This window comes from Balaenoptera ricei, chromosome 9 (genome assembly GCF_028023285.1).
Source record: "Balaenoptera ricei isolate mBalRic1 chromosome 9, mBalRic1.hap2, whole genome shotgun sequence".
NCBI classification, from domain to species: Eukaryota; Metazoa; Chordata; class Mammalia; order Artiodactyla; family Balaenopteridae; genus Balaenoptera; species Balaenoptera ricei.
In genome coordinates this window covers 44970540-44986161 of record NC_082647.1, presented here as the reverse complement: position 1 = coordinate 44986161, position 15622 = coordinate 44970540, and the positions used below count along the sequence as shown (strand labels likewise).

The following is a 15622-nucleotide window of genomic DNA, read 5'->3' as shown; positions in this document are numbered from 1 at the left end:
TATTTTTTAAAAGTTACATGTCCCAAAATAAAAGAAAGTGAAAGTGTGTATAATGCTACTACATCTTTAGAAGAAATGGACATGGCATATATTAAGTAATATTTATGAAGGTAAAATGAAAATTATCTATTGGGACAAATCATAATGCCTTACTATTTTTTTCTGTAGTTAGCCTTCCTCATTCTATGGCTGGGAGGGTCAACTAGTGAGTAAGTTATACAAACTATTTAATGCTATATTCTCCTCCTACTCTGGCTATCGAATGAAGTCATAATGTGTAAATGAGGAGTCATGTGCAATCAAGGTTAGTAAAACATTCTAAAGAATTAGTACATTGGCTTAACGAAGCCATTTAAAGGTTTGAAAAGGAAGGTCAATTTAGACTACTCAAAAATGGAAGTGAAACAAAAACTTGGAAAAATATATTTCTAACATACTCTCATGGCTGAAAGTCATTTTATAAAAGCCCTTGCAAATCAAGAAAAAGAACTCAGATGGTTCAGAAAAGAAGAAAATAAGTGGCCAATTTTTTAAAAAGTTCAACTTCAAAAGTAATAGAAATATTAATACTTTTTTAAAAAGCTATCATTTGGCAAAGATCAGGAAAAAAAAAAAAAAGATATCTACTCCCAGGAAAACACGGAGCTAGGTACTTAAATATACTGTTGGTGAAAATATAAATTGGTACAACCTTTTCAGAGGGTAACCCCTGGCAGCACATTCAAAAGGCTTTCATCAAGCAATTCCATTTAAACAATCATGGACACGCACAGATGCTACAAGAATGTTCACTGATCCATTATTTATCATAACTGAAAGTGAGAAACAATCTAAATGTTCACCAATGAAGAACTTGCTAAATAATTAATGATATCCATATATGATATAATACCAAAGACAATATAGTCATTAAAATAAGTATAAGTTTATCATTAAGAAATAAATTAACAAGTTAAACATTGTTTTAACAAGTTAAAAACAATGTTACAGTATGGTCTTATTTTGGGAAAAATGATACTTAATAGTTATATGTACAGAAGGAGAAAGGAGTACATTTACTAAAATATGGGGTTTTTTAGGTGGCGAAAATTGCAGATTACTTTTTTTGCTTATCTAGATTTTCTAATTTTATATCAGCATATAGTACACCAGAAATAAAAAGAGAAAGAATCAAAGGGAAAATTAAGTTTAAGATAGGTAAATAATTAAAAATGGAGAAATTCCTTGTAAAAAGCTGGATCTTAATTCAGGTACTCATGAGTCCTTAATCATCAAAACTCCCCTAAAGCTGAATCAAATGATTGGAAATCCACACCTGTGGACCCCATGAGTTAATTTTGAAATATATAATGAATCACATGATCTGTGCTTGTTGTAAGTATACTAGAGGGGACTCAAAAGTGAGTCAAACAGATACAGCTTTATCCTTTATAATAACTCATGTTTCTCATACAATTGTAGTGAAATTAAGTCTCAGTAATTGTAAATGATATATGCCAAGCCTCCAAGTGTGCTACCCAGGTCAGCTGAACCATCTACAATTGTGACAGCAGGCATGCAGGGATTGGGCTAGGTACTGTTTTCTAGAATGCTAGGTACTCAGGTTAAAAACTGTTGCTCAGAATTTGGCATAATGCTGGACATTTCTCATTCCCAATCTTTTTAACTTTAAGAAAGATATATGATAAAACTAGTCATTCAGTTTTTATCTCCAAATCTGAGGGCTCAAATGGAATACTGTTTAGACATCATTTTTAAATGCATTACTTAATATGAATAATATACTATATGAGAACATCATGTCTAAAATAAAGTTGGGAAAAGAATAGCTTTGTTTATTATATACACTGCATGTATATAATTTCTTTTTTAATCTTAATAACCCAGGTGGATACTAGAATAGTATACTGTTGGAATTCTCCCAAAGTGTAATTATTTAAAACAAGTGAAATGAAAAATAACAACACAAAAACAGAACATATTCTAATATAATACCCTGAAGGAAACAGGGGGCAGAAGAGTTTTTAGGTGAATCTTTTCCACTCTAGAGAACTGGAAACTAAGGCTTACAAAAGTGAAATCTGTCCAGGGCTAAACCATTAGAATGTGGCAGTGCTGAGATCTGAACCAAGGATTTACCAAATACTAAACTCAAACATTTATTACATGACCCCATTCCCTTACAAGATTGTCTAGTGGTCAGATCACAGATTAACATAACTTGTTAAAGAAAGAAAATGCTGTGTATCTTTACTAGATAAACCACAATATTTATATTACGCAGAGAAAAACAGAACAATAATTATGGATCAGTAGATAGAGTTCCTTCTCCTGCCAAAACTAGGAACACGTGACAATATCATGCATGGTACACAGTTGTGTACAAAAGACAAAATAGAATAAAGTATTTAATTAGCTTAGAAAGACAAAATTTTTAAAGATCAGCAACATAACAACACCTTACTAAAGAAGTAATTCTCATTCCCAACTGGAAGCATGCTTTACTCAAGAGCTTCAGAGAGAGCTATAATCCGAGTGAATGCTGGCTCTGCTATTTATTAGCTAAGTTCCTAAGCAAATTGATAGAAAATTACAATAATTACCAGCTGTACTGTGTTTTAAGAATTAAATTAGGTAAACATGCAGGGCACACTTGGACATAAGTAGATAACTCAAAGTTTTAGTTCCTTTTCCCTGGTTACAAGATAACAAGGCAGTGCCAATTAACCCAAATGCAAATCGGTTTCTAATTGTTTTCTAGTTCTATGCAGTGTAGAGCCCCCTGTTATCTTAGGGAACTTCAGTGGGTTTCTTTTTTGTAACATTTCACTATGCTTTAAAGCTAGGTTCGGTTCTCAAACTTTTCCTATCTCCCTCTACCAAAATCCATCGAGTGTCTCATTCCCTTAGAGAATGAGAACGCTAGAACGCTAATGGTGTGACTGACAGAGAAATCAAGATAAACTGACAAACTGTTCATGGGGGAAGACTGTATAATAACATGATGATTTTTTTGATGGTGTATTCAGAACCTAGACTCTGAGCGGGACATTTGAGGTAAGGTAAATGAGAGGGCTGTGCCACGACAAGGCTTCAGAGGAGATACAACAGAGGCAGGAAGGATGTTGCAGGAACCCACATCATGTTAAACCTCTGACCGTCTACTTCCACCTAATTATAAGCAGGAACTTGCCAAACAAATTAAGCAACCCTCCAATCAACTGCTAAACAACTTTGTAATCTATTAGCACCTTGAAAATGAAGAACATATGTTGAAAAAAGTAGACAAATGGCATTTACATCTATAATGGCAGAATACTGTCATACTTGGTTTAAATTTCATAGGTTAATGGTCTTTAGGAGAGGAAAAAAATTTTCTCTCTATCCTTCTAGATTCTTGCCTGAGATCCCCTGTACTAAAAAGACAGATTAACAGAAAAAAATTTTTTTGTACCTACAAGAGCTCCCACGAAGATATGAGACCCAAAGACAGCCAGGTAGGGGCTTCCCTGGTGGCACAGTGGTTGAGAATCTGCCTGCCAATACAGGGGACACAGGTTCGAGCCCCGGTCTGGGAAGATCCCACATGCCGCGGAGCAACTAGGCCCGTAAGCCACAATTACTGAGCCTGAGCATCTGGAGCCTGTGCTCCGCAACAAGAGACGCCGCAATAGTGAGAGGCCCGCGCACCGCGATGAAGAGTGGCCCCCGCTTGCCGCAACTAGAGAAAGCCCTCGCACAGAAACGAAGACCCAACACAGCCAAAAATAAATAAATAAATAGAGTTCCTTTAAAAAAAAAGACAGCCAGGCAACTGAGTGAGGCTTATACACCATACTGAGCTAAGGAGAAAGAGGTAGGAGTCTGGGGCTTTAAAGGGGAGGAAGGCAATTCACAGGAAGAGGGGAAGAGCAAACGTTTGGTAAACAAACATTTGTCCTGCTATGCAGATAAGTCTCTCAGATGAAAAATGTGATCTCTGGTAATAGCTCTCTTCCTGGTACAGGACCCCTTTCTAAATTTTTAGGCAGTTAAGGAGGAGGTAAAAAGCTTTTCCTGAGTCTGCTGAGTCTTACTGCCTTCAGCGCCAAATAATCCACATGCCAAAATGGCACATTTTGGGGTGGCATATTCTGCTCCCCTTCAGGTTTAAGAAATAGATGGTAAACATAAAAGTGCATTAATAAGGAAAGTAAATAGTTTAGAAATGTAGCACCGTGCCATAGCAGAGGGAGAAGTCTGCCACCTGCTGACAGAAAAACAGGATTGTATAATTTCCCTGATTGCTGTTTTTTTAAAGGGGGAAAACCTATCAGGTAAGGTTCGACATTAGATTTCAAATAAGTTATTACATGATGATATAAATTACAACCTATAATTAAAAGAAGAATAAAGATTAAAATAGGATTTCAGATTCTCTGTATTTTTTTTTTAAATAAATTTATTTATTTATTTATTTTTGGCTGCGTTGGGTCTTCGTTGCTGCACGCGGGCTTTCTCTAGTTGCGGCAAGCGGGGGCTACTCTTTGTTGCGGTGTGCGGGCTTCTCCTTGCAGTGGCTTCCCTTGTGGCGGAGCACGGGCTCTAGGCACGTGGGCTTCAGTAGTTGTGGCACGCGGGCTCAGGAGTTGTGGCTTGAGGGCTCTAGAGAGCAGGATCAGTAGTTGTGGCACACGGGGTTAGCTGCTCCACGGCATGTGGGATCTTCCCGGACCAGGGCTCGAACCCGTGTCCCCTGAATTGGCAGTTGGATTCTTAACCACTGCACCACCAGGGAAGTCCCTCTGTATGCTTATTAATTTAATAATAATTATTAATATTAATATATCATTAAATATTATTAATTTAATAATTATTTTAAAAACAAGTAAAAGAGGAATATATGGAAATGATTTAACATAAATTATAGGGAACATTCAAACTGCTGTTAAAAATTAAGGATAACCCAAAACGCTTGGCAAAATTATAAAATCTGTGGGGGAGGGAAAGTGATTTTCCCTCTATCCTTCTAGGTTCCTGGATGAGACTCCCCTGTAATAAAAGACAGATTGAGAAAAACAAGTTGAATAACATATACAGTATACTTCCTGTATACATGAGAGATACCCAGGAAAACTGAGTTAACTCTCAAAATGGCCCAAGCCATCACCTTAAATACCATCTCTAGCTAAAGACAAAAGATGCTGGGCAGGGGAAAGCCAGGTTTTCAGGCAAAGCTCAGTAAATAAGGGTATGGTTGTCATGCGGAGTTAAGACCTTTAAGAGTTTCTATAGGTTCAGTTGTTGCCCTCTTTCTGACAGAGAGAGGTAGACACCCGTACAAATGGAGATTTCCCTTATAAGTGTAAATTGTTCTTATCAAAGGGTAACTTCTGCTTGCTTTTTAGAGTTTCTCTTGTGTCAGCTGTTTTTTTAAAAAAAAATAATCAGCCTAAAATAATCCCTAATGCCACAGAGGCATATTTTGGGGTTACAAATTCTGCTCCCTTTCAAATACTGTAGATTTCACCTCTGCAATCCTCTTTCTGTCCTCCTCTCTCAACTGCTCCCACAGCAGTCTAGAGAGCATAGTCATTCTCTTTACTCCAGGCTTATTTTAATTCCTGCTCGTCCAGAGTGGCAGGTTTGCCACCCCAAGGTGTACCTCTTTGGCATAAAGATTATTTTTAGATGATTATTTCAAAGAAACAGCAGACACAGGAGAAGCTCTGAAAACAGAGTAGAAATTACCTTTTTGTAATGGAAATTTACATTTATGAAGGACATCTCCATTTGTGTGTCTCCCTTTGTACCAGGAAGAGAAGATGAGTAAAGCACAAGAAACATATTAATGGAGAATGCACTTAAATTTGTGTATCAACCCTAGGTCAGGCTTGCCATACCCTTCTTCTGCCGCAACTCTTAACAGGCTCCCACACCGTTCTTTTGTCTTTAGCTTTAGATGGTATAATTCTAAGCCATCCAGGAGTTACTCATTTTCCCCTGGTATCGCCCATGTGTACATGTTAATGAACTTCTGTTTGTTTTTCTCTTGTTAGTTTGTCTTGTTATGGGGTCCCCAGTGGAGAATTTAGAAAGGTGGAGGGAAAACTATTTTTTCCTCCCCTATATTTCTCTCCTCCTGATCCTAGTAATGCTAATTCAGTGTACCTCAGATACCAGGTTATTCATACTAAAACGCATTCCAGATCTTATTTATTTTAGAAAAACAAACTCAAAGGCTCTTTAGCAAATTAATTACAAACACCTGATAATAAAGATGCTTCTACAATGTGGTCCCAACACACTTTTTATAATGTTATTGCTTTTAATTAACCAGTTTTAAAAAATATATAAAATACATGCACATGTTCTTTCAAACAGTATGAAACGTTAAAGAATGAAAAAGCTGAAGGCTTCCTCCACAGTCTCATCCTCCCAAGTTTGACTCTCACCAGCAACAACTATAAACAGCTTCTAATATAGTTTTTCAAGAATTTCCAATAACAAGCATATACATGTTATCTCTTTTGGAACCAAAACTGTCCTCCAACTTGCTATTTTCCCCCTCGTTTGAGCTTTTGTTTTTTAAAAATTTTATTTATTTTTTATACAGCAGGTTATTAGTCATCCATCTTATACACATCAGTGTATACATGTCAATCCCAATCGCCCAATTCATCACACCACCGCCACCACCACCCTGCCGCTTTTCCCCCTTCGTGTCCATACGTTTGTTCTCTACATCTGTGTCTCTATTTCTGCCCTGCAAACTGGTTCATCTGTACCATTTTTCTAGATTCCACATATATGCATTAATATACGATATTTGTTTTTCGCTTTCTGACTTCCTTCACTCTGTATGACAGTATCTAGGTCCATCCACGTCTCTACAAATGACCCAATTTCGTTCCTTTTTATGGCTGAGTAATATTCCACTGTATATATATACCACATCTTCTTTATCCATTCGTCTGTCGATGGGCATTTAGGTTGCTTCCGTGACCTGGCTATTGTAAATAGTGCTGCAATGAACATTGGGGTGCATGTGTCTTTTTGAATTATGGTCTTCTCAGGGTATATGCCCAGGAGTGGGATTGCTGGGTCATATGGTAATTCTATTTTTAGTTTTTTAAGGAATCCATACTGTTCTTCATAGTGGCTGTATCAATTTACATTCCTACCAACAGCACAAGAGGGTTCCCTTTTCTCCACACCCTCTCCAGCCTTTGTTGTTTGTAGATTTTCTGATGATGCCCATTCTAACTGGTGCGAGGTGACACCTCATTGTAGTTTTGATCTGCATTTCTCTAATAATTAGTGATGTTGAGCAGCTTTTCATGTGCCTCTTGGCCAACTCGTTTGAGCTTTTTTAAAATGTTAACTCATGCAGATTTACTTTTTTGTTTCCAAAGCTGCACAATATTTTATTATACAAATGCACCATAATTTAACCATGCACTATTGTTTATTTAACCAATGTATACCACCTCCAGAATAAATGAAAGTGACCATTTTTCTACATCCTCATCACTCTGCTTTCTCTTCTTCACACAGTAATTTCTGGCAGCCCCAATTTTCACTATTTGTGAGCACAAGACTTGGAAGTCTTGTGACTTGTAAAATTTGTAATTTTGCTGAAGGCAAGAACTTGAATTTTTTACTTCAATGGTTCTCAAACTTTTGCAAGCCTCAGAATCACAGGGGTGGGGGGGAGGCGGGGGGTGGGTTGGGGTGGTAGCTTGTTAAATGAAGAAAGTAAAAGGATCTAAGGATATGACAGCTTTTAGCCAGAAAACAAAATTCTTGAATAAATTAAAAATATTAGTATCTGGTTTAAGGGTGGCTCTATCTGTCATGTAAATGAATTCACAACAAAAGGAATAAGCAAAAAAAAAAAATTTGTAAAGCTAAAACTTTTTCAGGAACTATTCTAGCTAATATAAAAATGGCTCACTAGATAAGAGATCACATTTTTCACTGAAGTTGAAAATGTGGTTTAACTTGCTGCATGAGGATAACACACAGGAAATATGACAAACGTGCTTTGAAAAGATAAAGTCATATGCCTGGTACAAACATTTCCCTACTTCCAAATTTGGAGATTCAAGATGACCTTGGATATTTTCTTTGCCAAAGTTAAGATTTTAATGTATTTTCCTTATTTGACAATTTATTTTATTCAAATTGGACTAATCATGATTGCTACCCCTCAAATACCACCACATCCATCAAACATTACCCAATGTCATCTCCTGTTCCTTTGAACTCCACAAAGCCTTCTGTTGATCTCTCTCTCAAGACATTTATATTCATTCATTCTAGAAGTACTGTTAGGACTTTAGCTTTTAAGCTAGTTGTGACACATTTGGGAGATTAGCTTCTAAATCTCATTAGCATGTATGAAGGCAGTGGCCATGTGCAGGAGCTATTTAAGATCTAGATATTTCAGGTGTGAATGAATAAATCCTTACTCTTGGGGTGGACAGAAGATCAAAGCTATTCAGAATTTGTATTCTCTACTGCTGTATAACCAAATACTTGGAATAGTTGGAATGCTCATTTTTCTACCAGCCTACTGACCGTTGGTAATATTATATTATATACAGGTGTTTTCATTTGATTAAATATTGAATATTTACTGAATAGTCAATGATATGAAAAAAGAACAGGCACTGTGGTGTGGCACGGTAGACTGGTAATTACCTAATACACACCCTCCTCTTCTTCTTACTAATAGAATCTCAATTTTGTCAGAGGGTGGCAAGTTGCTCAATCAAAAAAAAAAAAAATTCCTCAGCTTCACTTACAGTTAGGATGACCATATGACACTGTTTCCTCCAATGACATGCAAGAAGAAAGTTTTGCTTATTAAATAAGTATTCTCTTTCCTGCTTCCTCCTTTCTGCTGCCTGGAAGACGGAAATGTTGGCCAGGACTACAACAGCCATCTTGTGACCATGAGAAAAGCCAAGGACATTTCAAAGACCTCTTTATATCCTTGTACCCTCTAATTAACACCAGCAACTACCTATTTTTTGGACTTCTCATTACACTAAAAAAATAAAATCTGTACTGTTTAATAAAGCCACTGATTTGGGGTCTCTGTTTCTCTTAGTCAAGTACAATTAATAAAAAAGGATGACAAAGAACTATGCACCAATCCAGACTCTTCAAGAATATACATTACAGGGGCTTCCCTGGTGGCGCAGTGGTTGAGAATCTGCCTGCCAATGCAGGGGACACGGGTTCGAGCCCTGGTCTGGGAAGATCCCACATGCCGCGGAGCAACTGGGCCCGTGAGCCACAACTACTGAGCCTGCGCGTCTGGAGCCTGCGCTCTGCAACAAGAGAGGCCGCGATAGTGAGAGGCCCGCGCACCGCGATAAGAGTGGCCCCCGCTTGCCATAACTGGAGAAAGCCCTCTCACAGAAACGAAGACCCAACACAGCCATACATACATACATACATACATAAATGAATAAATGAATAAATAAATAAATAAATGAATAAATGAATATACATTACAGTAAACAATATAAGAGAGTACCTAAATTGCTAAATTATGAGAAATCATCAGGAAATGCTGCAGGAGTTCAGGGAATACGCTTCACAGAACAAATCAAGAACTCAAAACAGGTGCTAAAAGGTCATAAATTTCTGTACTGATATAAATTAGATGAAAGTTGAGTTATAGAAATATTTTAAAAGCCTATGTGATAGTGTTGATCCACTAAAGCAGCTGTTTGAATCTTGGTTTTCCCCCCTCCCTTTTCTAAATATATCTAAATATAGACTCAATAGTGGGCTTTCCACTTAGAATAGTACCCAGAAAACATTTGATATTATCTTTAGAAGAAAGGAAGAAGTTTTTGTTAGAAGTTTATCTCCAGGAAGGAAACACACTGAAGTTTCAAAAACAGCACCAGCTATTTAAGGAATAACTGCTGATGTTCACAAGGAAGCCATAAATACTTGAGACGTGTTTAAATTAGAAATGACAATTTTAACTGGTTGGGGAACTTCCAGTGACAGTACCATCTCTCCTATTCCTGCTGTCGCAATAATTTCCACCCTCTCTGTTGCTCTTTACAGAATAGTGTTGAGACTATACATTTGTTCTGGTTTTGTGCTTCCATTTTATTTCATTTGTTAGATACTTCTACTTTGGGAGAATTCCCCACCCCCAAATTTATAGAGATATAACTGACATATGTCACTGTATAAGTTTAAGGTATACAGCATAATGATTTGATATACATATATTGTGAAATGATTTCCTCAATAAGTTTACTTAGCATCCACCATCTCATATAGATACAATAAGAAAGCCAAAAAAAAAAAGTCTCTGTTTCTGATGAGAACTTTTAGTATTTAATCTCTTAGCAGCCTTCCTATATATCCTACAGCAGTGTTAGCTATAGTCATTATGTTGTACATTATAACCCTAGTACTTATTTATCTTATAACTAAGTTTGTACCTTTAATAAAGGATATGAGAAGAACTGAATAAGATTAAACCATCTTATCTTTTTTTTGGAATTAGTTTTCTATTGGAGAAAAATAAGTAATCTGCTGGTAAAAAGTAAAACCAGAATATATTCTGGTAATACAAAAAAAACAAAAAAGAAAACAATTGATATATAATAATTGGAAAGAGGTGCCATGTAGTAGGAGAAATTAAGTCAACTGGACAGAAGTAAAGAACAAAGTAAGTAGAGACAGTGCAGGGCTGAAAATAAGACATAATGTAAATTAAAATATGCATAAATAAGTGGATACTATAAATCAGTGAGTAGTACAGTCGGCCATCCGTATCTGTCAGTTCCACATCAGCGATTTAACCAACAAAGGACTGAAAATATGTGGGGGGAAAAATTCCAGAAAGTTCCAAAAAGCAAAACTTGAATTTGCTGCTTACTGGCAACAATTTACATAGCACTTACATTGTATTTACAACTATGTACATACCATTTACATTGTATTAGGTATTAGAGATAATCTAGAGATGATTTAAAGTATATAGGAGGTTGTGTATAGGTTATAAGTAAATACTACACCATTTTATAAAAGGGCCTTGAGCATCCTTGGACTTTGGTATCCAAGGGGGTCCTGGAACCAATCCCCCATGGATAGCGAGGGGCTACTATTCACTCTTAGAGAGAGGGATGTTCCTTATTCCTTTAAAAAGGCATCTGTCCACCTGTGTTCTCTATCCCCTACCTTCCTATCTCCTCTGGAACTCAGCTTGATTTTCCCTCTCCCCCTCTCTCATTTTTTTTTTTTTTGGCCAAGCTGTGGGGCTTGGGAGATCTTAGTTCCCCAACCAGGGATTGAACCCAGACCATGGCAGTGAAAGTGCCGAGTGCTAACCACTGGACCACCAGGGAACTCCCTTCCTCCTCTCTCACTTCTTTAAGCACTCGTTTTTCACTGCCATTCTGCCTGCCAACATGGTCACGTGCCAACCATTCAGAACCAAAACCAAACCAAACTACACTGACGGCACAAGTATTTTTGTACTCAACAATCACTTTCTGGTCTTCTTCACTTCATTGTTCCTCTAGTGGCTGTCCAACCCACAAGGCTTTCAGTCAATTTTTGATCTGTGCAGACTGACACTTCTGCCTCTGCCCCTTCTTTTGGAAACATGTCCTGTTACCCCATCTCTGAGATCTCTGTTTTCTTTACTAAACAACCACTATATGTCAGCATTCTCAAGTTTTCTTTTTCATCTTGCTGCAAAGTTATGGGTGAGAAATTATAATCATTTCCACTATTATTGCCAAGAGGCTAGACACTTGAGAAAGTAGCTTCTAGTCCCAGTTTATCTTCGCAACTCCAGCACTACATTTTCCATTGCTGTTGCTAATAATAACAGGTAATGTATATACTATATATTACTATGGGCCAATATATGGCAACAAATGCTTTTCTAAGCACTTTAGTTATTTTAACTAATTTATGGACATTTCTACTTGGCTAAACAGGACAAAGTGAACTTATTGTTCCACATTGTCCCTGCCTCCTCTTTCTTTCCCCCTTTCTATCTTGGCTAATAATGTAGCCAGTATCACCATTTAGCTTGTAATCCCCCCCACCCCTGTGATTAATCTCTTTATTTAATGATCATAAATAATGATAAGCTCACAAATGATAGCAATTATGTCCACTGTGTTATTTCATGTAATCTTCACAACTACTCCATGAAGTAGGTAGTAGTATTATCTTCCAATTAACAGATGAAGAAACAGACTCAGAGGAGTTAAATAACTTGCCAAAGATCACATAGCTTGATAAATGAGAAAGCCTAGATTCAAAGCCAGGTTTGTATGAGTCCAGAGTTTGTAGTGCCACTAAGTCCTGTTGATTTTACCTCTGAAATGTTTATCCTCTGATCGCTCATTTCCTAGTCTAGACCCTAATCATCTTTCACAATGAATACTGCCAACAACCTCCTAAATTATCTCCTTCTTTCCAGGCTCTCCCCTTTCACCCTATCTTGTCTAAGTGATCTGCATAAAATATAGTTTTGAACATGCAACTATCCTGTTTAAAAACCTTTCATGGCCCCCTATTGCCTACAAGATAAAGGGCAAAGCCTTTAGAATGGCTTTACAAAACTCCTTTACAATTTGGCCTCTTTGCCCACATTCCCCATCTCTTCCTTCCAAATACACATCTGTGGCTTCCTGGTGTCGCAGTAGTTAAGAATCCGCCTACCAATGCAGGGGACAGGGGTTCGATCCCTGGTCCAGGAAGATCCCACACGCTGCAGAGCAACTAAGCCCATGCGCCACAACTACTGAGCCTGCGCTCTAGAGCTTGTGAGCCACAACTACTGAGCCCACGTGCCACAACTACTGAAGCCCGCGTGCCTAGAGCCCGTGCTCCGCAACAAGAGAAGCCACCACAATGAGAAGCCCGCGCACCACAACCAAGAGTAGCCCCTGCTCGCTGCAACTAGAGAAAGCCCGCGTGCAGCAATGAAGACCCAACGCAGCCAAAAATAAATTAATAAATTAATTAAAAAACAAAAACAAATACACATCTGTATATTATGCTGTAGCCACAAGACTACTTGTCCCTATGCCTGAATTAATATAACATATTATGTATATATAAAGATTGACTGATTTCTATACTACAAACAATGGGCCTTAATTATTTTCACAAAGATGGCAAACTGTTCTTATAATGGCTTCATTGTGGATTTTGTGAAAGCATTGATTTTTACCTCTACCTGGTTTAGAGGAGAAGTGATAGAGTAATCCACAGTCTAAGTACATACAGGAAGGTATGGCAATGTGGGTTTTTTCCCCACATTTGTATTATACATTTTTGGTTTGGAACAAAAGGAAGCCACCAAAGTTTTCTATGCAGGACAGCAACATAAACAAAATGAAATTTTTGAGATAAAAACATTTGCTGCTATGAGTACAGAGATGGAGAAAGACTATGTAATAATAATCTAAGACTAATTTAACCCTACCAATAAACAAAACTATTGGCATATGAGATATGTGGGAATTAACTTTTTTTTTTTAACTTTTATTTATGGAAAAATATTTCTGTATTCGACCTAGGGCCAATAGCAAACAACGGGACAAAAAGTTTCTTTGATCAATTAGAACATATGATTGGGCTAAGTATTCTAACATGAGCCTAAAATGATATTATTTAGTACAGCGGTAAACTGTCAACTGACTTGTCAAAAATACTTGACCCCCGAAGTTCACGCGCGTAGTATCTCATCGGGAGTATACACGGGATTCTTCACTCCAGGAAGTATATTAGAATGCAACTCACTGAGAAAACTGTCTTGACGAGTGGGCTCTAATTAAAAAAAAAAAAACCTAAAAACATCCCCAACTTTGGAGAAAATGTTGCTTATAATGTACCTCAAGTAGAATTCTTCAAACACTGTCTTACAATAAAATTGGAAATAAATTTCTAAAACGTTATGTAAGAGGTTTGCGGGGAAAAAATGAACACGAAGGCACATCCCGGCAGTTTGAGACAAGAAGGAATAACATTCAAATACAAAATAAACTATTTTGAACTCCAGCTGGGTTAACTGGCATTCCTTTAATTAACCACTGATAAGTTACACCTTGTCATAATCGAACTCATCCTAGCCACGGTGCAAAAAAAAAACCCCTCATCAGAATGGGATTGTTGCAACGGTTTGACGCGGGATGAGGGAAGGAGAAATCTGCCCAGAAACGTCCGTTTATTTCTCGAAAAAACGGGTTTTGCGGCGGGAGGCAGCTTGTTTCCAAATCACCTATTTTGCTGTCTTTTTGTTTCAAATGGAGACATAACAAAGCCCATGGGAAGCCGAGTGCCGCCGTCGAGAGTCCAGACCAGGTCACCTGGCCGCGGTGTGGCCGCACGCCGGGCGAACGGCTCCCCTGTGGGCCCCTCTCATTCCAGCAGCGGTCGGCACGGGAAGGCGAGGCCGGACGGACCACCCGCGGCCCCCTAAGCGCTCCGTAGCGACTAGCCCCCATACTCACCATCTCGATGATCTTGGTCTTCCGGCCCGTCTTTCTCTTCAAGGTGAAAATGTACTGGGCCAGCACCGCCCCCGCCACGACGGCGCACACGCTGGCGCTCGCTACCGCGCCCACCCTCGCCACCGCGGATCGGTCCATGGACGGGACCTCCTGCGCCTCGCGTTCCAAGGAAAGAGGTCGCTAGATGGCTGCGGGCCTCGGAAGCGCCAGCCAGGGAAGAAGCCCCCACGCCCCGCCCCGCCTGCATGAGCCCCGCCCCCAGGAAAGCCCCACCCACGAGCGCCCAGCGGCGGGAAGCCGGAGGGAGGAGGAGGGACTAGCCTGCGTGGGCGGCCCAGGTGGGGAAGCTGATCTTCTCAGAACCTGGGTCCGAGAGACTGAGGACAGAAAAGGGGACTTGGAGTTAATTCTCTCTCTCTCTGCTAATGAGGACCAGGCAGTGGTTCATTCCAGCCCCGCCCAGCAGAAATCTGATTTTAACCATCACTCAGAAAATATCCTCCGCCTTCCACCCGCCTCTGACACTCAGGACTACAACCCCCAGAAGGCATCCGGGCTCAGCTATCTGACTTGCGCAGTAGCTTGGCTGTAAAGTGCTGTGACAGACTGCAGGGTGCAGCGAAAAAAACAAGGGAGTAAAAACGCGACCTACAGAATGTGAGAAAATATTTGCAAACCGTTTATCTGATAAGGGGTTAGTATCCAGATTATGTTAAAAAATTATGTCAATAACAAAAAACAACCCTATTAAAAAATAGGCAAAAGACTCAAATAGACAATTGGCCAAGAAGCTTACGAAAAGATACTCGATATCACTAATCATCAGGAAAATGCGAATCAAACCCACAATGACATATCACCTCACACAAGTTAGGACAACCATTGTCAAAAAAACAAAATTAAAAGTGTTGGTGAGGATGTGGAGAACTGGAACCCTTGTGCACTGTTGGTGGAAATGTAAATTGCTGCCGCCACTGTGGAAAAAGTGTGGAGGTTCCTCAAAAAATTAAAAATAGAATTACCATATGATCCAGCAATCCCATGTCAGGGTATATATCCAAAAGAACTGAAAGTAGGTACTCAAAGAAATTTCAGCCCTCCTATGTTCATTGCAACACTATGTA

General features: G+C 38.7%; 1 protein-coding gene across 3 annotated transcripts in view; it reads right to left on the bottom strand.

Moving 5' to 3' along the window:
* The window catches only part of NT5C3A (5'-nucleotidase, cytosolic IIIA), a 43242-nt gene extending 28515 nt beyond the window's left edge, over positions 1-14727 (bottom strand). For 2 of the 3 annotated variants that reach the window (XM_059933633.1, XM_059933632.1), the window contains exon 1: positions 14499-14727. In XM_059933633.1, the coding sequence (XP_059789616.1) occupies positions 14499-14636 (138 nt within the window). In that variant the 5' untranslated portion in view covers positions 14637-14727. The remainder of the gene's footprint in view (positions 1-14498) is intronic. The other variant, XM_059933634.1, reaches the window with a different exon arrangement.
* Positions 14728-15622: the final 895 nt, after the last annotated feature.